The sequence below is a fragment of the Trachypithecus francoisi genome, unplaced genomic scaffold, assembly GCF_009764315.1.
Source record: "Trachypithecus francoisi isolate TF-2019V2 unplaced genomic scaffold, Tfra_2.0 Lachesis_group6, whole genome shotgun sequence".
NCBI classification, from domain to species: domain Eukaryota; kingdom Metazoa; phylum Chordata; class Mammalia; order Primates; family Cercopithecidae; genus Trachypithecus; species Trachypithecus francoisi.
In genome coordinates, this window is record NW_022681471.1 from 72733517 (window position 1) to 72760945 (window position 27429).

At 40.0% G+C, this 27429-nt stretch overlaps 1 protein-coding gene across 1 annotated transcript in view; it reads right to left on the bottom strand.

Moving 5' to 3' along the window:
* TEX11 (testis expressed 11) overlaps nt 1-27429 on the bottom strand; it is a 320825-nt gene that overhangs the window by 267980 nt on the left and 25416 nt on the right. The window contains 3 exon segments of the mRNA XM_033200830.1: nt 13105-13185; nt 24380-24499; nt 24593-24673. Coding sequence (XP_033056721.1) covers nt 13105-13185; nt 24380-24499; nt 24593-24673 — 282 coding nt within the window.

Here is a 27429-nt window from a genome sequence, read left to right on the forward strand (position 1 = left end):
ACGGGTTGATGGGTGCAGCAAACCGACCACGGCACGTGTATACCTATGTAACAAACCTGCACATTCTGCACATGTATCCCAGAACTTAAAAGTATATTTTTTAAAAAAAGTAAACCCTATACTTTAGAAAATAACAGTGACAACCTGAGCTAAAAATTAACATTGATATTTGTTAGAATGAATCATAAATGTTCTAATGGCTACATAAAGAGCCTCAAAAACATGAACAAACCTGGCCAAACTTGCCATATACTGTGGATATTTAGTTTAAAAGTATACGACTCACTTAAAATTTACGGAACGTGTCGTTACAAATATTCCAATGAGTCATTTTTAAGGCTCAAATGATTTTGAGTTTGGAAGGAAACTAGATAACCTTAAATGATTAGGCACTCCCAGCTACGTAAAGCAGTGGGCAGAAAGGTCTACAGAAAGCAATTATATGCCTACTAGTCCATAACAGGCAGAAAACTGAGTTTTACGTCAAGAGCAGTAATTCATTTATGTGCCAAGAGATTGAATGTTACTACAGTGATAAATGTACAGAATATTTACACATTATCTTTCAAATATTTGGCTATAAAATGGTAAATTTATATAGGCAAAAGAGAATAAAAGAATTGTAATAAAGAGTAAGCAGCCTAGACCTCATTTAGAAGCTTTGTGCCCCACAGAGCAGCAATGAAATCTAGCTGAATCCTGAATGAATTACTTCAAAGAGTTTCAGACTTCAGTTGGCCATTTACTTTGCATAAATAAAAGTTTCATAATGAAGTAAAACTCTATACAGAAGATAAATTCTAGAAGAAACCAGAGATACAAATAAAAGATAAAAAAGCAAGCCAAAGCATACAAACTACTCAAAATAAAATTCTGATTAACAGGAGAAGGAGGTAAAGAATTAAGTAAACAAGCTGCTACCAGAGATTTTTATTATAAAAAATACATACATAGGCACACATACCCTCTGCACTATGGCTCAGGGATTCCCTAAATTGAGGACTAGGAATTTTCATACTGAAGTGATCTTTGAGACCATGTTGTTATACACTCTCACTTTACAGATGAGAATACTGATTTTCAAAGCAGTGAAATGTCTCACAACTAGACATACTAATGAGTAGCTCCTCCTACAAGGCTGTACACAGATCATGAACATTATCTTGACTAATTAATTACATGAGTCTCAAATATCAAAGAAAGAAATCCTATGTTCCACTTATAAAAGTAAGTATATGCAAACATCTTTTTAATAAATGTTTAAAATAAAAGAATGTTCTAACTCTCACTAAATCAGGAAGTTCCATTAAATAAAACATTACTGTATCCCAGTTATTCCAGTTAATAAATTTATTACTATAAACTTACAGAAGCTGAACACTAAATCATTACAGTAGTTCATCCCATCCATGGTTTTCCCTCCTGCCACGGCTTCAGTTACCCAAGGAAAGAAGGGTGGGTATAATAAAATAAGGTATTTTAAAAGAGAGAGAGATCACATTCACATAACTTTTATTATAGGATATTGCTATAATTATTCTACTTATTAGTAGTATTCATTTCTTACAGTGTCTAATTTATAAATTAAAATTTATCATAGGTGTGTATATATAGGAAAAAACATAGTATATATAGGATTTGGTACTATGCGCAGTTTCAGGTATCCACTGTACATCTTGGAACATGTCCCCCACAGATAAGGGGAGACTACTGCATTGCTATCCATTTCATTGCTTGATTTCACACCTCTGTCAAACTTCTACAAGTGCTGTGTGGCATATATTTACTTTAAAATAGAAGTTAATTAAGTTTGACTTGCTTAAGAGTATGTTTTTTTGGTTTTGATTTTTAAGGACTTCACAAAATCATCTTAAAAGGATTAAAGACATCTTTTTAAAATTTCATTTTTTTTTTACTTTTTATTTCCATAGGTTATTGGAGAACAGGCGGTGTTTGGTTACATGAGTTAAGTTCTTTGGTGGTGATCCGTGAGATTTTGGTGCACCCATCACCCGAGCAGTATAAACTGCACCCAATTTGTAGTCTTCTATCCCACATCTCCTTCCCACCCTTTCCCCCTGAGTCCCCAAAGTCCACTATGTCATTCTTATGCCTTTGCATCCTCATAGCTTAGCTCCCACTTATGAGTGAGAACATATGATGTTTGGGTTTCCATTCCTGAGTTACTTCGCTTAGAATAATAGTCTCCAATAGGATTAGAGGCATACTGATGTCATCACCCGTTACTCCATGACAGGTATCCATTCTTTACGTACTTTCTCTTCCTATAGCAGTGGCCACTTGAATAACAGGTATTTTAAAAATTTATTTTTATAGTTCTATAATTTTCCAGGGGGACAGAGATTCTGAGGACTGAGTGGTCTCCCCGATAAGACTCTATGTGATCAGTCTAGTATAAGAAAGTATTCTCATGCCTGTAATCCCAGCATTTTGGGAGGCTGAGGCGGGCAGATCACTTGAGGTCAGGAATTTGAGACCAGCTTGGCCAACATGGTAAAACCCCCAGCCCTACTGAAAATAAAAAAATTAGCCAGGCACGGTGGTACATGTCTGTAATCCCAGCTACTCGGGAGGCTGAGGCAGGAGAATCGCTTGAACCTGGGAGGTGGTAGTTGCAGTGAGCCGAGATCATGCCACTGCACTCCAGCCTGGGTGACAGACTGAGTGACACTCTGTCTCAAACAAACAAACAAAGAAAGTATTATTCTTCCACCCAGGAGATGAGTATGTAGATTCAGAGCCCAAATAGGGTGAGAGAACATAGACATGAAATAATGGTAAGGTAAAGGGAGTCAGAGTAGAAGGAAGAGGGTAAGCACCCAGGGAGAGAAACCCAAAATGAATAGTCAGAGCATGAGCATGGAGAAGAGGGCGTCCTCACAGTGAACAGAGTGGCAGAGAACATGGAAGATTGGTAACATACAGGGGTACTGATTAAATACATAAATACATTAAGGATAACTGAAGCCAAGTTTTTTGTTACTGGAGAAGAGAATTAGAAATATGAAAAGGGACAAAATTAGGATGAATATTTTGTTGTTGGATTGAAACAGACGGTATCATGGTTTTCAGTATATTAAGGATGATAGAAGATAGATAAATAATAATATAGATAAATGTAATGGAAGTATATAAGTGTATATTATACACACACACACACACACACACACACACGCTCTTTCCACTGTGAGGGTCTGAGAGAGCAGTGACATCCCAAAAGCAATGAGAATGCGTAATGCCCAGATCTCGGCTTCTAAATAAGATTTTCTACTGAAATAAATAAGGACTCCTGAGATAAATAGCTAATTTCATGGCTTGATCAAGAAAGCACACACGTGCCTGTAGTCCCAGAAGGCTGAGGTGGGAAGACTTCTTGAGCCCGGGAAATTGAGGCTGCAGTGAGCTTAAAATACAAAAATTAGTCGGGCATGGTGGGGCATGCCTGTAATGCCAGCTTACTCGGGAAGCTGAGGCAGGAGAATCGCTTGAACCTGGGTGGCGGTAGTTGCAGTGAGCCAAGATCATGCCACTGCACTCCAGCCTGGGTGACTCAGCCTGGGTGGCAGAGTGGGTGAGATCACATCACTGCACTCCAGCCTGGGTGACAGAGTGAGACCCTGTCTCAAAAAAGGAAAGAGGAAAAAGGAAACACACACACACACACACACACACACACACATCGGCCTTAGTCAGTTTGTGTCACTATAAAGGAATACCTGAGGAAGAGTAATTTTTTTCACATTTTCTGTCACTCCTTGGGTAATTTATTTTAAAACGAGGTTCATTTGATTAACGCTTTTGCAGGTTGTACAAGGTGGTGCCAGTATCTGCTTCTGATGAGGGCTTCAGGCTGCTTCCACTCATGGTGGAAGGCAAAGAGAAGCAGGTCTGCGCAAAAATCACATGGCTAGAGGGCGGAAGCAAGAGAGAGAGCAGAGGGAGATGGCAGGCTCTTTTAAATAACCAGCTCTAGCAGGAACTAATAGAGGGAACTCACTCATTACCATGGGGACTGCACCAAGCTATTCATGAGAGATCTGCCTTCATGATACAAACACCTCCCACTAAGCCCCACCTCCAACATTAGGGATGAAATTTCAACATGAGATTTGGTTGGGGGGGTGGGTGGCATCAAACATTGAAACCATACCACAGCCTTAAAGGAAGAACACCAGAATTCAAATTAACACCAAACTGGTGGTAAGTTTACCATTCTTTTCCTGTAATATGCCCTAGCCTAAACTTAATGCAGCCAGAAACTCAGAAGCGAATGCTGTGGTACAGACTGAGGGTGCTTCTCTACTTCTGGCTTGAGTTGCTCAGAGGAAGTGCAAATATTCAGTTTTGGTTTTTGTTTCATCTTTCTTCCACTCTCTTGTGCTCAGGCCCTAGGCAATCCCATGGTGGCAACAGCAGTGGTAGCTAGGGGAAACCATAATACTCAAAACTTTGAGAGAAGAAAACCTTACTCTCCATTCAGTGCAGCAGTAGTTCCCACAGGATGGGGCAAACTCCCATTGCTTTTTTTCCTCTGCCTGTGTCTTCCTATTGCTTGGCCCCAGTCACAGTGCAACTGCAGATTATGGATAGTTACTGGTTAGAGGACTGAAAAGGATAGCTCAGAGAACCAGAAATTACCAAGAAGATCATAGAGAGAGAGAGAGGAGCTCAGAAAAGCAACAAAATAAAGTTGATTAAGTTCAAGGCTCATCCTACAACCTCAACAACCAGGAATCTCAACCTAATTTACATAACAAAAACTTTGATAACTGAGCTAACAGATAAACCTCTGCCAAGTACCAGGACTGACCAATGAGTGTTGCGTATGCAAAACAAACCTGAAGCGCATTGCAAAATTGAAACAACATTGGAACCATAACCCACAAAAAAATGAGTTTAAAATTTACCTGAATCTACGAGATTGATTACCTGCTATAATAAAAATATCAACATTCCCCCAGAATTTAGACAAGACCCAGAAGCCAAAAATGTAATACAGAAAATGTATAGGGGTAGGGTGCATTGGCTCACGCTTGTAATTCCAGCACTTTGGGAGGCGGAGGCAGGCAGATCACTTGAGGTCAATTCTGAGACCAGCCTGGCCAACATGGCGAAACCCTGTCTCTACTAAAAATACAATAATTAGCTGGGCGTGGTGGTGTACACTTGTAATCCCAGCTACTCGGGAGGCTGAGGCAGGAAAAGCACTTGAACCGGGAAACAGGTTGCAGTAAGCTGAGATCGTGCCACTGCACACCAGCCTGGGTATGAAAGAGCGAGACTCAGTCTCAAATAAAATAAATAAATAAATAAATAATCACCTTATAAGAGATGCTGATCGGGCGCAGAAGTTCATGCCTGTATTCCAGCGCTTTGGGAGGCCGAGGTGGGTGGTTCACCTGAGGTCAGGAGTTCGAGAGCAGCCTGGCCAACATAATGAAACCAACCCCAGTCTCTACTAAAAATACAAAAATCAGGCGGGCATGGTGGCTCATGCCTGTAATCCCAGTTACTTGGGAGGCTGAGGCAGGAGGATCGTTTGAACCCGGGAGGTGAAGGTTGCAGTGAGCCAAGACTGTGACACTGCACTCCAGCCTGGGCAACAAGAGCAAAACTCCATGTCAAAAAAAAAATGTTAAAATAAGGGCGGGGCAAGATCATGGAATAAAAAGCCTGCATTGTTTGTCCCCTCCACTGGAACACCAAATTTTAACAACTGTCTGCACACAGAAAAGCACCATCACAAGAACCAAAATCAGGTGAACACTCACAGTACTTGGTTTTAACTACATATTGTAGAAAGACGCATTGAAGAGGGCAGGAGAAACAGTCTTGAATCGCCAAGGCCACCCCTCCCCCATCCCCTAGCAGCAGCTATGCAGTGCAGAGAGAGAATCTGTGCACTTTGCAGAGGAAGAGCACAGCGGCTGGGAAACTTTACATTGAACTCAGTGCTGCACAGTCACAGTGGAGAAAAAAGTCATGCTGGGTTCAGCCAGCGCCTGTGCACAGAGGGAGCATTTGGACCAGCCTTAGCCACAGGAGAATTACCCTCATTCCAGTGGTGGGAACTTGAGTTTTTTGGCAAGCCTCGCCACTGTGGGTTGAAGTGCTCTGGGGTCCTACATAAACTTGAATGGCAGTCTAGGGCACAAGTACTGCAATTCCTAGGCAACTCTTAGTGGAAGGCTGGGCTTAGAGCCAGTGAATTTGCCACGTGACCTAGGGACCAGCTGGCATAGCAAAGGGAGGGCTTGCACCATCCCTTCCCCAACCCCAGGCAGTAAAGCTCGTAGCAATGAGAGTGACTCCTTCCTTCTGCCTAAGGAGAGGAGAGGGAAGAGTAAAGAGGACTTTGTCTAGCATCTTGGATACCAGCTCAGCCACAGTAGAACAGGGCACTGGGCAGAGTAGTGAGGCCCCCATTCCAGGACCTAGCTCTCAAACCACATTTCTAGACACGTCCTGGGCCAAAAGGGAACCCACTGCCTTGAAGGAAAGGATCCAGTTCTGGCAGGATTAATCACCTGCTGACTAAAGAACCCTGGTATAACCCTGGAATAACCATTAATGACCCAGGGAGTACACCATGGGCCTTGGGCTCTGAGAAGTGCTGGCTTCAGGGGACACCCAGCACATTCCTAGCTGTGGTGGCGCCAGTGAAAGACTCCTTTTGTTTGAGAAAAGCAGAGGAAAAGTAAAGAGGACTTTGTACTGCACTCTAGGTACCAGCTTGGCTCTTGGGTTCCCCAAATCCAGGTGTAGCCTCTTGGACAGCATTTCTCATCCTGGGCCACAGGAGAGCCCACTGCCCTGAAGGGTGAGTCCCAGGCCTGGCAGCATTCACCACAAGCTGATGGAAGAGACCTTGGGCTTTATATGAACATCAGTGGTAGCCTAGTAGAACACCCCATGGACCACTGATGGTGGCAGCCACAGGGAGAGGCTCCTCTGCCTGTGGAAAGGGAGGGAAGAGTGGGAAGCGCTTTGTATTGTGATTTGAGTGCCAGCTTAACTGCAGTAGAATAAAACATCAGGTAAATTGCTAAAGTTCCTGACTCCAATTGCTGGCTCCTAGAGAGCATCTTTGGACACACCCGGGTTGTGGGGGAACTCACCATCCTAAAGGGAAGGGCCTTCCTTGGGCAAGGTCCAGTGCTGTGCTGGCTTCAAGTCTGACACAGCACAGGCCCAGTGCTTGCATCACCACACCCCCAGGGTGCTTGCATCACCACACCCCCAGCTCAACACAGAGACAGTGACTCCATATGTTTCAGAGAAAGTAAGGGTAAAGAACAAGAGCTTCTGCCTGGTAAACCAGAGAATTCTGTCAGATGTTGTCCAAAGTCATCAAGGCAAGTACCCTTTATGGGTCTACAAGAAACACAGCATTATTAGACTTGGGGTCCAAGTCTCTTTGAATAACTGAAAGGCCTTCCCAAGGACTGGCATGAGCAAGCCTAGATCGAGAAGACTACAATAAATACCTAACTCTTCAATGCCCAGACACCGAAGAATATCTACAAGCATCAATACCATCCAGGAAAACATGACTTTACCAAATGAATTAAATATGGCACCAGGGACCAATTCTGGAGAAACAGAGATATGTGACTTTTCGGACAGAAAATTCAAAATAGCTATTTTGAGGAAACTCAAAGAAATTCGAGATAACACAAAGAAAGAATTCGGAATTCTATCAGATAAATTTAACATAGAGACTGAAATAATTTAAAAGAATTAAGCAGAAATGCTGGAGTTGAAAATGCAATTGACATGCTTAAGAATGCATCAGTCTCTTAGCAGCAGAATTGATCAAGCAGAAGAAAACTAGTGAGCTTCAAGACAGGCTTTTGAAAATATACAATCAGAGGAGACAAAAGAAAAAAGAATAAAAAAGCATGAAGCATATCTACATGATCTAGAAAATAGCCTCAAAAGGGTAAATCTAAGATCCATTGGCCTTAAAGAGGAGGTAGGGAAAGAGCTATGGGTAAGAAGTTTATTCAAAGAGATAATATCAAAGAATACCCCAAACCTGGAGAAAGATATCAACATTCAAGTATAAGAAGGTTATAGAACACCAAGCAGATTTAACCCAAAGAAGAACACCTCAAGGCATTTAATAATCAAACTCCCAAAGGTCAAGGATAAAGAAAGAATTCCAAAAACAGTAAAAGAAAAGAAAAAAAATCACATACAATGGAACTTCAATACATCTGGCAGCCAACTTATCAGCGGAAACTTTACAGGCCAGGAAAGAGAGGCATGACATATTTAAAGTGCTGAAGGAGAAAAAAAAAGTTTACCCTAGGATAGTATATCCAGCAGAAAGTATCTTTCAAACATGAGGGAGAAATAAAGACTTCCCCAGACAAACAAAAGCTGAGGGATTTCATCAACACCAGACCTGTTCTGCAAGAAATAATGCTAAAGGGAGTTGTTCAATCTGAAAGAAAAGGATGTTAATGAGCAAGAAGAAGACACCTGAAGGTACAAAACTCACCGGTAATAGTAAGCACACGGCTGGACACAGTGGCTCATGCCTGCAATCCCAGCACTTTGGGAGGTGGAGGCAGGTGGATTGCGTGAGGTCAGGAGTTCGAGACCAGCCTGACCAATATGGTGAAACCCCGTCTCTACTAAAAATACAAAATTAGCCGGGTCTGGTGGCGTGTGCCTGTAGTCCCAGCTACTTGGGAGGCTGAGACAGGAGAACTGCTTAAACCCAGGAGGCAGATGTTGCAGTGAGCCGAGATCACGCCACTGCACTCCAGAGCCTGGGTGACAGAGCAACATTCTGTCTCAAAAAAAAAAAATAGTAAGCACACAGAAAAATACAGAATGGTATCACACTGAAATTGTGGGGTGTAAACTTCTCTTGACTTAAGTAGAAAGAATGAATGATGAACCAAACAGAAATAACTACAACTTTTCAAAGCATAGACAGTACCATAAGACATAAAGAAAAACAAACAAACAAAAAGGCCGGGCGCGGTGGCTCACGCCTGTAATCCCAGCACTTTGGGAGGTCGAGGCGGGTGGATCACGAGGTCAGGAGATCGAGATCATCCTGGCTAACACGGTAAAACCCCGTCTCTATTAAAAAACAAAAAATTAGCCAGGCGTCTTGGCGGGCGCCTGTAGTCCCACTTACTCGGGAGGCTGAGGCAGGAGAAGGGCATACACCCAGGAGGTAGAGCTTGCAGTGAGCCGAGATCACGTCACTGCACTGCACCCTGGGCGACAGAGTGAGACTCCATCTCAAAAAAAAAAAAAAGAAAAGAAAAACAAAAAAAAAGTTAAAAATTAGGGGAACAAAGTTAAAGTGTAGAGTTTTTATTAGTTTGTGTATGTGTGTGTGTGTGTCTCTTTGTTAATACAATCAGTGTTACACTGTCATCAATTTAAAATAATGGGTTACAAGATAGCATTTGCAAGCCTCATGGTAACCTGAAACTGAAAAACAACGAATACACAAAAAATAAAAAGCAAGAAATTAAATCATACCACCAGTGAAAATCACCTTCACTAAAAGGAAGACAGGAAAGAAAGAAGTAGAATAGAATAAAAACTAGAAAACCAAAAACAATCAGAAAGCAAATAACAAAGTGCAGGAGTAAGTCATTACTTATTAGTAATAACAGTGAATGTAAATAGACTAAACTCTCCAATCAAAAGTGGTTGAACGGATTAAAAAAAAAAACAAGACCCAATGATCTCTTGCCTACAAGAAACACACTTCCCCATGAAGATACACATAGATTGAAAATAAAGGGATCGAAAAGATATTCCATGACAAGGGAAACCACAAAAGAGCAGGAGTATCTATACTTATATCAGACAAAATAGATTTCACGACAAAAAATTTAAAGAGAGAGAAAAAAAGGTCACTATATAAGGATAAATTGGAAAATTCAGCAAGAGGAAATAACAGTTTTACATACACATGCACCCACACTGGAGCACTCAAATATATAAAGCAATTATTAGAGGGAAAGAGAGAGATAGACCTCTGGTCAAGGATTTTTTTTTGGATATGACTCCCACAGGTGACAAAAGCAAAAATAGGCAAATGGGATTGCATCAAACTAAAATGCTTCTGCACAACAAAGGAAACAATCAAAGGAGTGAAGAGACAACCTACAGAATAGGAGAAAATATCCACAAATCATACATCTGATAAAGAGTTAATCTCCAAAATATACAAAGAACTCAAACACTTCAATAGCAAGTAAACAACCCAATGAAAAAATGGGCAAAAGACCTGAATAGATATTTCTCTAAAGAAGACATACAAATCAGCAACAGGTATATGAAAAAATGCTCAACATCACTAACCATCAGGGAAATGCAAATTAAAATCACCATGAGATGTTACCTCACATCTGTTAGAATGTCTATTATCAAAAAGACAAAAGGTAAGTGTTAGCAAGGGCATGGAGAAAAGGAAACCTTTGTACACTGCTGGTGGGAATGTAAATTAGTACACCCACTATAGAAAACAGTATGGAGGTTGCTTGAAAAATTAAAAATGTAACTACCATATGATCCAGCAATCCCACTTCTGGATACATACCCAAGGAAATAAAATAAGTATCTTTAAGAGATATCTGCAATCCCTTGTTCACTTCAGCATTATTTACAATAGCCAAGCTATGGAATCAACCTGAGTCCAACAAGGGATGAATGGGTAAAGAAAATGTGCTATTTATATACAACAGAATACTATTCAGCCATAAAAAAGAAGGAAATCCTGCCATTTGTGATAACACAGATGAACCTGGAGGACATTAAGCTAAGTGAAATAAGCCAGCCACAGAAAGACAAATACTGACTGCACGATCTCACTTATATGTGGATTCTGAAAAAGCTGAGTTCATAGAAGTAGAGAGTATAAAGGTGGTTGCCATGGGTTTGGGGAATGGATGAGGAGACACTGGTCAAAGGGAACAAAGTGTCCAAGCACAGTGCTCCCATCTACAATCCCAGTACTTTGGGAGGCTGGGGCAAGTGGACTGCCTGAGCCCAGGAGTTCAAGATCAGCCTGTGCAACATAGTGAGACCCCCATCGCTCCAAAAAAAGTAAAACAACTAGCCAGCCTTGGTGGCACGCACCTGTAGTCCCAGCTACTCAGGAGGCTGAGGTGGGAGGATCATTTTAGCCCAGGAGGTTGAGGCTGCAGTGAGCCAGGATCATGCCACTGCACTCTAGTCTGACGACAGAGCAATACTCTATCTCGTCAAATAAAGGGGGAGAGGGTACAAAGTTTCATTTAGGCTGTATGAATAAGTTCTGGGGCTGTACTGTGCACAGTGACTATAGTTAATATTATAATAATGTATTGTATACTTGAAAATTGCTAAGAAAGTAGATCTTAAATATTTCTCCACAAAAAAAATCTGTGTGAGTTGATGAATATATAAATTGGCTTGATTGTGGTGATCTTTTCATGATGTATAATATATTAAAATATCATGTTATATATCATAAATATATACAAATTTTGTCAATTATATCCCCAATAAAGCTAGAAAATTGGAGGAAAAAAGAATAAAGTTGGTGAAAGTAGAATGAGAAATTAGATTTTCCATAGTTTCAGTGTATCACTCACAAAATGATACAGGTTTACAGCAAAAAAACCTGGAAGACACGATCTTAAGAGATTAAAGCTAGCACCAGCAATAATAGTGTAAGTCAATCCTGTATACCACCTAATAGGAAGCCATGAGTAGTACATAGAATCTCTTCTGTGATTTTCTGGCCTCAAATTCATAACCTGTTCTAATCATGAGGAAACTTTGGCTAAACCCATATTAAATCACATGCTACAAAATGACTGATCTGTAATCTTCAAAACTGCCAAGATCATGAATAGCAAGGCAAAAATGAGGAGGTGTTCCCGATTTCCAGATTGAAGGAGCCTGAAGACTATGTATAATTCTAGATTGAAACCATTTTCTATATAGAACATTATTGGAAAATTTGAATGACGTTTCCAGGCAAAGGGTATACAGGAGTTCTTTGTACTATTCTTATAACTTTTCTATAAATATGTAATTGTTTTAAAAGTTTTTAAAGCCTAGAAGAATGTCTGATGTGACACATAACAGGCAACATATAAATGTTTACTGAATTAAGTTCTACATTATGACACCCAATTTGGGGAAAAAATAAGACCAATCTCACAAATAGGTACGATGTATGCAATACTGGGAACATTCTCCCTAATACCAAATTATATCTCCATTATTAATCCCTCTGTGATAATAAAGACTGAAGTAGGCATAGGCACTGAAATAGGAGAGAAAGAATGGAAAGGGAAGATAAAATGAAAAAGCAAAAAACTATGTATTTAGGAACTTTCATGAGATCCAGTCCAGGATGCATGCTTTATCCTACCAAATTTCTCACATCTCCAAATCCCAGTATAGAAAATACTATGGCAGTAACATGATTAACTGCTATCAACCTTGTCAGCAGACAAACTCATTTTTTTTCTTTCTTTTGTTGTATAGCATGAAATATGGAGCAAATGTTATCAAGATGGTTTGACAATAAAAGACAAAGCAAAGAAAATTTTAAGAAATATTCCATATTGGCCAGGTGTGGTAGCTCACGCCTGTAATCCCAGCACTTTGGGAGGCTGAGGTGGGCGGATCACTTGAGGCCAGGAGTTCCAGAGCAGCCTGGCCACCATGGTGAAACCCCGTCTGTACTAAAAATACAAAAAGTAGCCAGGTGTGGTGGCACAGGCCTGTAATCCCAGCTACTTGGGAGGCTGAGGCACAAGAATCAGGAGGGAGGTGGAGGTTGCAGTGAGCCGGGATCGCACCAGTGAACTCCAGCCTGGGCGACAGAGTGAGATTCCATCTCAAAAAAAAAAAGGAAATATTCCATATAGCTTTTTCAAATGCCCTTTCTGGTAAGAACAAAGGAAGCAGAATATTTCAAAGATCAGCTACTTATGTGGAACTGATCTCAAACAGAATTTCCAAAAGGTTGCATGAAGTAGTAATGATTCTTCCTGGAACTTGATATAGCATATTTTCAAACTCTTGGAGAATGCAGATTTCACTCACCATCTGGGGGAGCCTCATCAACATATCTTTACACTGCAGTACACACATAGATGCTCTTTGAAAATCTCCTTGAGCAACTGCCTGAAAAAGACAAAGAATGTCAATAACTGGTTAAAATGAAATTACAAGGTTATTTGTCTCTAAGTCGATTTTAGCATTTTAACTAGTGTTTAAAAGTCTTATTTTGTTTTCTAATATTTTTAGCAATACTAGTTGTTCGAGCTAAACAAATAGCTTGCTCAAAATACAGAAGAATAAGTGGTAATCTTTGGTGACACAGAGTTGATACTGAATGACTGGGAGTCATTTACTTTTTTCTGGAAATGCAAAAACTGGTTGTACTACCTTATGTTATTATATTATGACGTAATGCCAGGTCTACTAGATGCTTCTGCAACTTGAATAGCTCTTGTATTCACCTTTACATTAGAAGAATTAAGTTAAACAGCAGTCTTTGTCTTAAAACAAGCTCACAATAACCTCATAGTCTGAACTGCTATGTATATCCACTACAAAAACAGCTTACCAATTAGCCAGACATGGTGGCACATACCTACAGTCCCAGCTACTTTAGAGGCTGAGGCGGGAAAATTGCTCAAGTCCAGGAGTTCGAAGCTGCAGTAAGCTAAGAAGATACCACTCTACTCCTGCCACAGATGACAGAGCAAAACCCCATCTCTTTAAAAAAAGTTTTTTAAGAAAAAAGAAAAGCAGCTTAGTACAATCTCATTATGAAGCCAAAAGAGCCACTCTGCCATTTATCATGTGTAACTTTGAGCCTTAAGCTCTCACAGATTGTTTCCTCATTCATAAAGTGAGGAGACTGTACTAGACTATCTGTAGGGTCCCTTTCATTTCTACCATTCTATGACTGAACACCCCCAAATGAATGAAAACATCAATCACACATTACTTTAGCACTTGTAGAAGAGGCTTGTTTCAGCCATTTAAGAACTTAGTTGGCCAGGCATGGTGGCTGACGCCTATAATCCCAACACTTAGGGAGGCCAAGGTGGGTGGATCACCTGAGGTCAGCAGTTTGAGACCAGCTTGACCAACATGGTGAAATCCTGTCTCTACTTAAAACACACACACACACACACTCTCTCTCTCTCTCTCTCTCACACACACACACACACACACACAAATTAGCTGGGTGTGGTGGTGGGCACCTGCAATACCAGCTACTTGGGAGGCGGAGTTTGCAGTGAGCTGAGATCACACCAATGCACTCCAGCCTGGGCGACAGAGCGAGACTCTGTCACCAAAAAAAAAACAAAAAAGCTGACAAAGCATTTTTTTTAAGAAAACCGTGGATACGTACAAGGAAATAATAAAATACTACACTTGCTATTTTCTTCTCTTCTTTATGTGGTGTCAAATATTATTGTGCTTTGAATAATAAAAGAATTGAGTAGAGAGAAGAAAATATAAACAACACGTAAGACGCCAGCTTCTCTCTAGTTTTCTCTTCTAACTGCTGAATAGTAAGCCTGACATCTTGCTCAGTAGATACTCTCTTATAAGGCTTTAATACTAGATATTATTAAAGGGGAAAATAAATTGCTAACACAAGTGCCTCAATAAGCCAAATCTCTATACAGAGATTACAAAATAATATCCCTTTCTACACTATATTCTATGAATACTTGCTGATTAATTCATTCTTCAAGGTGGAGAAAATCTTACTATGAAAGAGGAAGGCTGAGTGAAACCCCATATCAGAGGATAGATGCTGCTGTCTGTTCTTATAACATATAAAACAATATGAGACTTTAATGTTCAAACAACTCATATAGTGTCTATCATTACTCAGATTTTTATCTTAGAGAAATCAAAGCTCTAATAATTCAGGCTAGTTTTGAAAATTTATTCATCTTCTTATGACTAGAAATAAATATTTCAAGCCCCAAAGATAAAGATTTCAAGTAAAAGAAGTCTTAAAGAAGAGGCAGCACAATACAGTGCTGTAGTAACCTTTTGTGAGCATCAGACTCACCAGTGGAGCTTCCTGAAAATCACATGTCCAGCTCTCACCACTTGGAGACTGTGATTCATTAGGTGTGGAGTGATGTCCTGCCTATACTGATGTAGTGAAAAGAATATGAGCTTTGCATTCCCAGCTTTTCCACTTCTTGGCTCAGTGAACTTAGGTAAGTCACAATCTCTTTAAGGCTCTACTTTCTTAACTATTAAATAGGGACAGTAATGTCTACAATACAGGATTGATCTTATGAGGATCAAATGGGATGGCAGATGTGAAAGCATTTCATAAACTGTAAGTCAGTATTAAAAACGTGTACATTTTGGGCAGTCAAAACTACCATCAGGGCCGGGCCCAGTGGCTCACCCCTGTAATCCCAGCACTTTGGGAGGCCAAGGTAGGCTGATCACCTGAGGCCAGGAGTTCGAGACCAGCCTGGCCAACATGGCAAAACTCCGTCTCTACTAAAAATACAAAAAGTAGCTAGGCATGGTGGCACGTGCCTGTAATCCCAGCTACTTAGGAGGCTAAGGCAGGAAAATCGCTTGAACCTGGGAAGCAGAGGTTGCAGTTAGCCGAGATGGCACCACTGCACTCCAGCCTGGTCAATAGAGTGAGACATTGTCTCAAAAACAAAACAAAACAAAAAGACAATATATTAAAATGGCAATAGTCCCCAAGTTGATCTATAAGTTTAATCCAATTCCATTAAAATTCCAGTTGGCTTTTTTTTTGCAGAAATTAACATGCTGATCTTAAAATTCAAATGGAAATTTAAGAGACCTAGGGCTAGGTGAAACATTCTGAGACATGACACTGAAAGCATGATCCATAAAAGAAAAAGAAATCAATAAATTGGACTTTATCAAACTGTATTCTGTGACCCTATTAAAAAGGACAAAAAGACAAGCTACAATGAGACAATATTCACGAACATTTATCTGACAAGGGAATCATAGCTAGAATATATAAATAATCCCGTAAATTGAACAGTAAACTATCAATCGAAATAGAAAATAGACAAGAAAAATGACAGATATTTTGCCTAAAGGGAGATACAGATGGCAAATAAGTAAATGAAAAGATGTTCAACATCATTAGCCATTAGAGAAATGCAAATTAAAACCACATTGAGATATCACTATATATCTATTAGGATAGCTACAATAAAAAAATTGGTCACAATACCAAATGCTGGCAAGGATGCAAAGAAATGGGATCTCTCATACATTACTGGTAAGAATCTAAATGGTGGCCAGTTGCAGTGGCTCACGCCTGTAATCCCAGCACTTTGGGAGGCCGAGGTGGGCAGATAACCTGAGGTCAGCAGTTTGAGACCAGCCTGGCCAACATGGCAAAGCCCCATTTCTACTAAAAATACAAAAATTAGCCAGGCATGGTGGCACACACCTGTAGTCTCAGCCACTCGGGAGGTTGAGGCAGGAGAATCACTTGAGCCTGGGAGGCGGAGGTTGCAGTGAGCTGAGATCATGCCACTGCATTCCAGCCTGGGTGACAGAGTGAGATTCTGTCTCAAAAACAAAACAAAACAAAACAAAACAAAACAAAACACAGAATGTAAAATGGCATGGCCACTCTAGAAAACAGTTGGCAGTTTCTAAAAAAAAAAAATAAATATACCCTTTATGTCCACACAAAAATCTGTATGAAAATGTTCATGCCAACTTATTTACAATAGCCAAAAACTGGAAACAACCCAAATTCTTTCAATAGTGAATGGCTAAACAAATTGGTACATCCACAGCATAGAATTCTACATAGCAATAAAACGAGAACAGGGCTGGGCGCGTTTACTCATGCCTGTAATCCAGCACTTTGGTAGGCAGAGGTAGACGGATCACTTGAGGCCAGGAGTTTGAGACCAGCCTGGCCAACGTGGCAAAACCCCATCTCTACTAAAAAATACAAAAAAATTAGCCAGGTGTGGTGGCACATGTCTGTAATCTCAGCTACTTGGGAGGCTAAGGCAGGAGAATCGCTTGAACCCGGGAGGCAGCAGTTGCAGTGAGCCAGGATCATGCCACTGCACTCCAGCCTGGGCGACAGAGCGAGACTCTGTCTCAAAAACAAACAAACAAATAAAAAGAACAAACTATTAACACATAAAACAACAAGGATGGATCGCAAAAAAAAAAAAAAAATGCTGAGTGAGAACAATCAATATGAAATGGTTACACAGTGTATTATTACATTTATACAATGTTCTTAAAATGACAAAATTATAGAGATGGAGACTAGGTTTTGGTTGCCTGGGTTTTGGATGACAGGAAAGGGGTATGGCTATAAGGGGTTATGTAAAGAATCTGTATGGTAATGAAATTGTTCTGTATTTTGATTGTGGTGGTATGAATCTACACCTACACATGTGATGAAATTGTACAGAACTATATAAATATACGCGAACACACACAAGTGAGTTCATATAAAACTGGTGAAATCTAAATAAGGTCTGTGGATTGTATCAATGTCTATTTCCTGGTTTTATATTGCACTATATGTATGCAAGATATTACCACTGGGGAAAAACTGGGTGAAGGATACACAGATCTCTCTTACTATTTTTGTAGCTTCCTGCAAATCTATGCTTATTTCAATATTTTTTAAAGTTTTTAGAAACACATTTATTGGCCAGGCATGGTGGCTCATGCCTGTAGTCCCAGCACTCTGGGAGGCCGAGGCGGGTGGATCACCCGAGGTCAGGAGTTCGAGACCATGTCTGGTCAACATGGTGAAACAACGTCTGTACTAAAAATACAAAAATTAGCTGAGCATGGTGGCGGCTGCCTGTAGTCCCAGCTAGCTACTTGGGAGGCTGAGGCAGGAGAATCGCTTGAACCCAGGAGGTGGAGGTTGCAGTGAGCCGAGATGGCACCACTACCCTCCAGACTAGGCAACAGAGTGAGACTCGGTCTCAAAAAAAATCAAATCAAATCAAATCACATTTGTTAACACCACCACCAACTTCATCAGAAAAGACTAAGTATTTAGGCAGTGGCTCATGCCTGTAGTCCCAGCACTTTGGGAGGCCAAGGCAGGCAGATCACTTGAGGCCAGGAGTTCGAGACCAGCCTGGCCAACATGGGGAAACCCTCATCTCTACTAGAAATACCAAAAAAAAAAAAAAAAAAAAAAAAAAAAGAAGAAGAAGGAAGAAAGAAAAGAAAGAAATGTGATGCCCCAATTTTGAGGTAAGGCCCAGTGGGAGGTGTTTAGGTCATGGAGTCAGATCTCTCATGAATGATTTGGCTCCCTCTCCACAGTAACAGTGAGTTCTTGCTCTAGTAGTTCCTCTAAGATGGCACTGTTTGAAAGAGTCTGGTATCACCCTCCCACCCTCCCCTGTATCTCTTCTTCCCTCTCTTGTCATGTGACATGCCTGCTCCCCCTTAGACTTTTGGCATGACTGAAAGCTTACTGAGGTCCTTGGCCAGAAGCAGATGCTGACATATGCTTCTTGTACAGCGTGTAGAACCATGAGCAAGAATAAATCTCTTTTCTTTATAAATTACCCAGCCTCAGGTATGCCATTATAGCAATACGAAATGAACTAAGACACCTTACTACTGAAACTGCTTTCTATGGTCACTATCATCTTCCTAAACATCAGATTCAATGCCATTTATTCCAACCTCATTTTCTTTTATTTCTCTGACGCATTGGCCACTGTTGATCATCCTTTTCTCCAAGCTCTCTTCTCATGGATGACCCACACTGTTCTAGTCCTCTTTCATCTCTGGTATTCCTTCTTTTCTGTTTGCTCTGCTTTTTGAAATTTTAATGTAATTAAATTTGATTTTTTAAAGACAGGGATTCACTCTACCACCCAGGCTGGAGTGCCATAGTGTGATCATGGCTCACTGCAGCCTCAACCTGTAATCCTCCTGTTTCAGCCTCCCATGAAGCTGAGACCACAGCCATGTGCCACCATGCCTGCCTAATTTTTTTTTCTTTTCTCACAGAGATAGGGTCTAACTATGTTGCCCATGCTGGTGTTGAACTCCTGACCTCAAATGATCCTCCCACCTTGGCCTCCCAAAGTGCTGGGATTACAGGTGTGAGCCACCATGCCTAGCAGTGTTTGCTCTACTTTTGACCGTACTCTCCCACCTCCCAACAACACGTAAATGTTTGTGGAATGAACAGGCTTTATTATCCTCCCTTTCCTGCCTCCAAAGATTCAATGGTTCAAGTCCTTCTCACTGAGCATAAATGATTGCTTCCTTTATATGTCTCCTATATCTGTCCCTTCTTTCTCATTCTCATTGGTACTACTATAGTCCAGGCTTTCACCAGTTCATGGTTACACTATGCCTTGATTCTGTTTACTTTTCAATCAAGTCTAAATATGATTACAGGTTACTCTTCACTAGGTGCCACCAAACCTCTTCCTAAACACTTTCAATTACCCCAGTACCTTTAGGAAAATACCAAAAGTATTTTTTCAAAGAGGTATATCTGGGCTTTCTCAACCTGGCCCTACTTACTTCTCCAGACTTAGCACTTATCGTGCCCTTGCAAAATACTTTCCTTCAGATAAACTGGTCACACTCTTCCTTAAACATGGCATGCACATTACTGCCTTATATGACTTTGCTCATGTGCAAACCTTTGCTCTGCCTGGAATATTCTGTACCCTCTTCCCCACTTTCCTAAGTCTGTTTCTTCCTTCAAAGTTCAAATCATGCTCTAAATCCTGTGTGTCTTCCCCTACAACCCAGTCCACAATAATCTCCCCACTTTTCTACACTCCTGTAGCACTTGCCTGTACCAGTGTTTTTCAGTCTTTCACATTTTACATACTGCTTGCCACTCTTTTGATAGGATGGAGGGGGGAAAAAGATCAGAAAGGAATAATAGGGGGAGAGCAGATTCATTTGTACCACACACATTTACATAATATCTATTACGTGCTATGTACTATGCTAGAAGCTGACAACGCAGATTAATGTTTTTTACATTACAAGTTTTTTAACTACTAGGAAAGATGGTGAACCAAAGTCCTTGATATAATAGAGAAAGCTGGCTTTTACTTGGCTTGTATCTCCAGGATAGCCTCCATCATAGTCTTTATAGGTAAGCTCATAGCCCCTTCCTCAGTGTGACCTTGTCAGCTTCTACAAATGGTCTCACTTTAAATAGGGGAGGGAGCAGAAGCAAAATATACAATCCTTGCATCTGCAGATGATGCACAATGCAGAAAGAGGCACTGCCAGTAACCAAGGGAAATGGGGAATTAGGAGAAACACCAAGATCTATAGTTATTTTTACAATTCCGAAAGATTACAGAAGGATAATCTGGCACATGCATACACAGAAAAGTATCCTTCACCTTGCAAGTGGATATAGGGATTGAGGAAAAATAAAATGTTAACAATTGTTAGGAAGGTGATGTGACCACTTTAGACAAAGTCTGTGTCCACCTAACCTAAGTCATTCATTTGGCACTTAATATTTTCCTTTTTCCAGTTTTAGAACATGTACTTATGGCCTATCTCTCAAACTAGCTTATAATTTTCTTAAGGAAAATGACCATATATTATATCTCCACTCACACACAGCACTGAACACTGCATGTAGATCATTTATCTGTACAACTATTATAGTACCCAATTTTTTCTATCTTGTATATGCATCCTTTATCTCACCAACTAAACTATAATCCTTGAGGATAGGATATGCGATGTTTGCATTACTCCACAAAACCTAGCATAGTAGTCTGTTCATAGAAGATATTCCTTGTCTGTTGAATAATTTAATAAATAATAAAGCAATTATCTAACTGGTTAAATGGTAGGTGCCTAGAAAAAAGATAAGGCCTCTCAGGAGCTTTATTAGGACAGAGAAAACTCATTATCAAACACTGCTATTAACCGCCATTTTAAAGATGTCTTCTCCCAAGCAAATATCAACAAAACTCATAAACTCTAATGGTGAGAGTGTCTTAGAAATGAAAAATGAACTTACAGCAAAAGGAATTAGCCTTCACTTCAACTTCTGAAGATGTCATCACTTATCAAAGTCAAGAATTATATGGTTCTCATTACTGATTATAACAACTAACACTTTTAACCAGCTATATAAAGAAGATGCCATTTAGATATCAACATCCACCACACTGAAGAAATGCTACAAGACCTTCTGAAATCATAGGATCTTGGTGTTAAAAGGGACTTAAGGATCACAGTAGTCAAATTTCCTACCAAATGAAGGAATTCCTTCTGCAATATATAATTATTAGGATACTCACATCTTTGCTTACAGTTTTCCAGTGAAAACAGACTTAGAATCTTGCAGGAAAGCTATTCCATTATACGATTACTATCACTGATAAAAGGCAACTTACATAAAGCCACAATCCATCTTCCTAGAATTTCTACCCATTGTTCTTCATTCTATCCTGTGGACTTTAATTCCTTTTTAATACAATAGTCCTTAAAATATTCAAAGAGAGCTATCATTCCTACTGTCTTCTTTTTCTGAGACAAACATCACTATATTCTCCAAGTATTTTTCATATGATATATTTTGTACACCAACCCAGTAATTTAAAAATATGATGCCTAAAAGTTATCACAATATTCAAAATGTGAATTAACTACCTAGATGTGGACACTATGTATCTATTAACATAGCCTAGGGCCGCGCTAGCTTTTTTTGCAGCTACGTCACATCACTGATTTAAGTTTGAGCTTGTGGACAATTAAAACACATAGGTCTGGCCAGTCGCAGTGGCTCATGCCTGTAATTTCAGCACTTTGGGAGGGCAAGGTGGGAGGATCACTTGAGCCCAGGAGCTCAAGATAAGCCTAGACAACATAGTAAAACCCTACCTCTACCCCCCAAAATATATATATTTTTTAACTAGCCAGGCACAGTGGCATACCCCCATAGTCCTACCTACTCGGGAGGCTGAGGGAGGAGGATCCCCTGAGCCCAGGAGGTTGAGGCTGCAGTGAGCTATGATTGGGCCACATTACTCCAGCCTGGGCAACAGAGCAAGATCCTGTCTCTAAAAGAACAACAAAAATACCACACATAGGTCTGGCCAGGCATGGTGGCTCACACCTATAATCCTAGCACTTTGAGAGGCCAAGGTGAGAGGACTGCTTGAGGCCAGGAGTTTGATACCAGCCTAGGAAACAGCAAAACCTCGTCTCTACAAAAAAAAAAAAAATGATAAAAATAAATAAATGAGAGAAAATTAAACAACCTAAATAAATGAAAAGACATCCCAGGTTCATGGACCAGAACACAATATTCTTAAGATAACAATATTCCCCAAATTGTTCTATAAAGTCAATGCAATCCCGATCAAAATTCCAGCTGGCTTCTGTGCACAAATTGAAAAGCTGATCCTAACATTCATATGGAAATGTAAGGGACCCAGAAAAGTCCAAACAATCATTAAAAAGAACAAAACTGGAGGACTTGCAATTCCCAATTTCAAAACTTACTACATAGCTACAGTAATCAAGACAAGTGTGGTACCAGCATAAGGCTAGACATATAGATCAATGGAATAGAATCAAGAGTCCAGAAATAAACTCTACACTTATGATAAGTTGATTTTTGACAAAGGTGCTAAGGTCATTCAATATGGGGAAAGAATAGTCTTCTCAACAAATGGTACTGGGACAATTGAATAGCCACATGCAAAAGAATGAAGTTAGATCTCTACTTCACATTATACCTGAAAATTTACTTAAAACGGACCACAGATCTAAGTGTAAGTGCTAAAACTATAAAACTTTTAGATGTAGAGAAATTGGAGCCCTCAGATACTACTGGGGGAAGTGTAATAAAATAGTTCAGCCATTATGGAAAACATTCTGGCAGTTTCTCAAAAGGTTAAACACAGACTTAGAGTTACCATGCTACCCAACAATTCCACCCCTAGTTGTATACCAAAGAAAATTAAAAACATACATACACACACTGTAAATGAATGTTCACATTAGAATTATTCACAATAGACAAAAATTGGAAACAACTCAAATGTTCATCAATAGATGAATGGATAAACAAAACATGGCATATTCATACAGTGAAACATGCAACAACACTGATGAACCTTGAAAACAATTATGCTAAGTGACAGAAGCTAATCACAAAAGACCACTTATTGCATGATTATATTAACATGAAATGTCAAAAATAGGCATATCTATGGAGACAGAAAATAAATTCACGGTGCTAGAGCTAGGGTCAGAAGCAATGAGGAATGACTGCTAATGCTGATGGGGATTTCTTTTTGGGGTGACAAACATGTTTTAAACTTAGCTTGTGGTGAACACTGCACAATTCTGTGAATATACTAAATTACTGAATTATACAGTGTAAATGGGTGAATTTTATGGTATATGAATTGTATCTCAATAAATATGTTAAAAAATAAAAAGGGGACTTTTCTGTTTTGTTGTTATTTTGTTTGTTTTTTGAGACAGAGTCTAGCTCTGTCACTCAGGCTGGAGTGCAGTGGCACAGTCATAGCTCACTCATAGCTCACTTTAACCTCAGACTCCTGGGCTCAAGGGTCTTTCTGCCTCAGACTCCGTAGTAGCCAGAACTACAGGTGCAACCACCAAGCCTGGCTAATTTTTTACTTTTATTTTTTGGTAGAGATGGGGGTCTTACTATGCTGCCCAGGTTGGTCTCCAATTCCTGAGCTCAAGCAATCTTTCCACTTCAGGCTCCCAAAGTGCTGGGATTACAAGCCACCATGCCCAGCTGGGGATTTTTCATTTCCAGAATTGTGTAATAACAGAAAGCAAACTCATCATAGTTCAAATGCACACCTAAGTGTATGCTGACAAAGAAATCCACAAGGTAAACAGAGGTAAAGTATAACTTAAAACAGTGTGTGATCGCAGCAGACTTTTAGAAAGCATCAATAGACAACTCAGAACAACTGCAAATGAGAAGGCTCTTTTCAGGCAAATATTTTAGGCAGACTGTGAATGTAAGAGAGAGTCACAGAGACAGGTGTTTCAAGTAGGGATTGCTGCCATAAATAAATGACAGGTGTTACATGCAGGGGGTGAAAATGATGTTTAACTGTATATCAGTCTTCTCACCCTCAGCCACCCCATAGATTCCAATCAGCATTAGTAACATCACCTTCAGATATAACAGAGATAAAAAGGTCAAATTAATATCCTATAAAAGGCCAGTGACATCTGACTTTCTTCCAATAGGTTATATATCATCACTTTTACATTTACATATGGAAAAAATGCCCCACTGGAAGACCCTGGTGCCCATGATACCTACAGACTCTGCTTGGTAAGAAAGCACTCTGAAGTGGTCACTCTCAACAGTAATCTTCTCCATGATCAAGTCAGCGTCAGGGGAGCTCCTTTGAATTAATTTGATGTATAATTGCTCCAGACTCTGAAAAATAAAACCACAGTACAATGTAACAATGAGAATAACCACAGATGTTACTACTAATAATTGCCTCAGCTAAAAATCAATGGTACTTACGGCCACAGCAGCTTGAAAACATTCATCAGCGATTAGAAAATTTCCAATATCCAACCACTCTCTTCCTATTCTTGTATTCATCTAGAAGAGACAATTAGAAAATAATTTTTAAAAATTCATACCTCCACCAAATTGGTTGGGGAATACTGGAGAAAATACTGAATCCTCTGTCCATATTCAGTCATGTAACTCACAGAAAAGAAAAAGCAACAGTTAGCATTTGTTAGAGTTCTGTGTTCTACTTTGAACTCCACAATTAAGAGATGGTCATAAAGACAAAAATAATAGCAGAAATTAATAGACTTAAAAACACATCTTCTGAGGAAATATAAGAAACATTGAGGTAACTTAGGAAGAGAAAGTTTTGAAAAACTTAATGCTTCACATACTGAAGAAAGGTATATGATAAGCATTAGACTACTGGAGTTCTAGTTTTTAATTCCATCTGCAATAAAATTTGATTAATCCAACAAATATTTATTAAGTACCTTTACATTCAGTCTCACTGAAGAGCTCACAGTTGTAACTGGTAGAATCCCAACATGCACAAAAATGCAAAATTGAAACAGCCCTGGATGTGAACAGTAGGAACATCAGGCAGTAGGCCTCCCCAAGAAAGGATCTTCCTCCCTCCTTTCCAGAAAGGAAGAGAGTACAATTACTTTGGCTGGACAGAAACGAGTTCTAGGTGGCTGACAACACAGGTTAATGAAAACATCCAGTCCTACCTCTTCATCAGTCACTGGATTCAGGTTATAGTACACAGTGTGATACCATATTCATAGAAGATCATCACAGAACTTCAAATCAAATATGAGCAAGAATTACCAAACAATTGAGGGAAACCAATGCCATGAAAGGCCATCACACTCAACAACAGAATATCTGAGAAAATAGAATTGAGAGAGCTAGCAGATGGAAACATACAGAGATATAAAATTATAATCCACAGAGTTAAATAATAGTCACAATCAATAACATGCCTTTTCAGTTTTCATTATTGGGATCAACAAAGCTAAAATGCAAAGTTTAGAGGTGACAGAAGGTGGAAGGTTAAAGGGAAGAGAGATAGAAAGAATGAAATATCCTCACAAAGTAGCAAGTAAAGAGATAAACTCCAAATCTGATTTTTTTTAAAAAAGAAAGAAAAGTTAAAATATACGACTTGGGCTGAGCATGGTGTGGCTCACGCCTGTAATCCTAGACCTTTGTGAGGCTGAGGTGAAAGGATAACTTCAGGCCAGGAATTCGAGACCGGCCTGAGCAACATAACATAGCAAGACCCTGTCTCTGCAAAACATTTAAAAATTAGTTGGGCATGGTGGTGCACACCTGTGGTCTCAGCAACTAGGGAGGCTGAGGCAGGAAGATCGCTTGAGCCTGGGAGGTGAAGGCTGCAGTGAGCCATGATCACGCCACTGCACTCCATCCTGGACAACAGGCAAGACTCTGTCTCCAAAAAATATATATATATATATATATATATATATAATTTTAGGCCAGGCGCCGTGGCTCACGCCTGTAATCCCAGCACTTTGGGAGGCCGAGGTGGACGGATTTCTTAAGCTCAGGAGTTCGAGACCAGCCTGGGCAACACGGTGAGATCCCCCCATCTCTACTAAAAATACAAAAAAATTAGCTGGGCATGGTGGTGCGCACCTGTGGTCCCAGCTACTTGGGAGGCTGAGATGGGAAGATCGCTTGAGCGCAGGGTGCCAAGGTTGCAGTGAGCCAAGATTGCGCCATTGAACTCTAGCCTGGGTGACAGAGCAAGATCCTATCTCAAAAAAAGTATACTTTTAAAATACATACATATATTACAAAAAATATATGCGTGTATATATAAAATATACACAATTTAAAGTTTTAAAAGACAGCCAACAGATAAATTAAAATAGTATAATATAATTAACAAAAATTGAGAGAGGATGGGGGGTAGGTAACATGAGATAAATCCTCATCCATTATCATAGCAAATAAATAGATCATAAATAAAGCTGATAAATCAATAATTAGTTATTGGCCAGGCATAGTGGTTCACGCCTGTAACCCTAGCACTTTGGGAGGCTGAGGCGGGTGGATAGCCTGAGCTCAGTAATTTGAGACCAGCCTGGGCAACATGGCAAAACCCCATCTCTACTAAAAATACAAAAAATTAGCTGGGCGTGGTGGTGCATGCCTGTAGTCCCAGCTACTCAGGAGACTGAGGCACAAGAATTGCTTGAGCCCTGAAGGTGGAAGTTGCAGTGAGCTGAGATCATGCCACTGCACTCCAGCTTGGGCGACAGAGTGAGACCCTGTCTCAAAAAAAAAAAAAAAAAAAAGAATAATAGTTATTGTTACAAACAGAATTATGTCCCTCAAAATCCTACACTGTAGCCCTAACCTCCAACACCTCAGAATGTAACTGTATTTATAGATAGGGGCTTTAAGAAAGGATTGCATTAAAATGAGGCCATTAGGGCAGGCCCTAATTTCATCTAACTGATATCCTTATAACCAGAGGAAATTTGGACACACAAGTGGACACAAAGAATGAGCACACACAGAGGAAAGGCCGTGTGAGAGGACACAGCAAAAAGGTGGACATCCACAAGCCAAGGAAAGAGTACTCAGAAGAAATCAAACCTGCTGATACCTTGATCTTGAACTTCTAGCCTTCAAAACTGTGAGAAAATAAATATCTGTTGTTTAAGCCAACCAACCTGTGATATTTTGTTATGGCAGCCCTCCCAAACCAATACAGTGATACAAGCATGTAACTAAGATACATAGAGGGAACCATGAGAGTGAAAACAGAAATGGTTATAGTAATAGCCTTAAAAGTGGCTAAGACA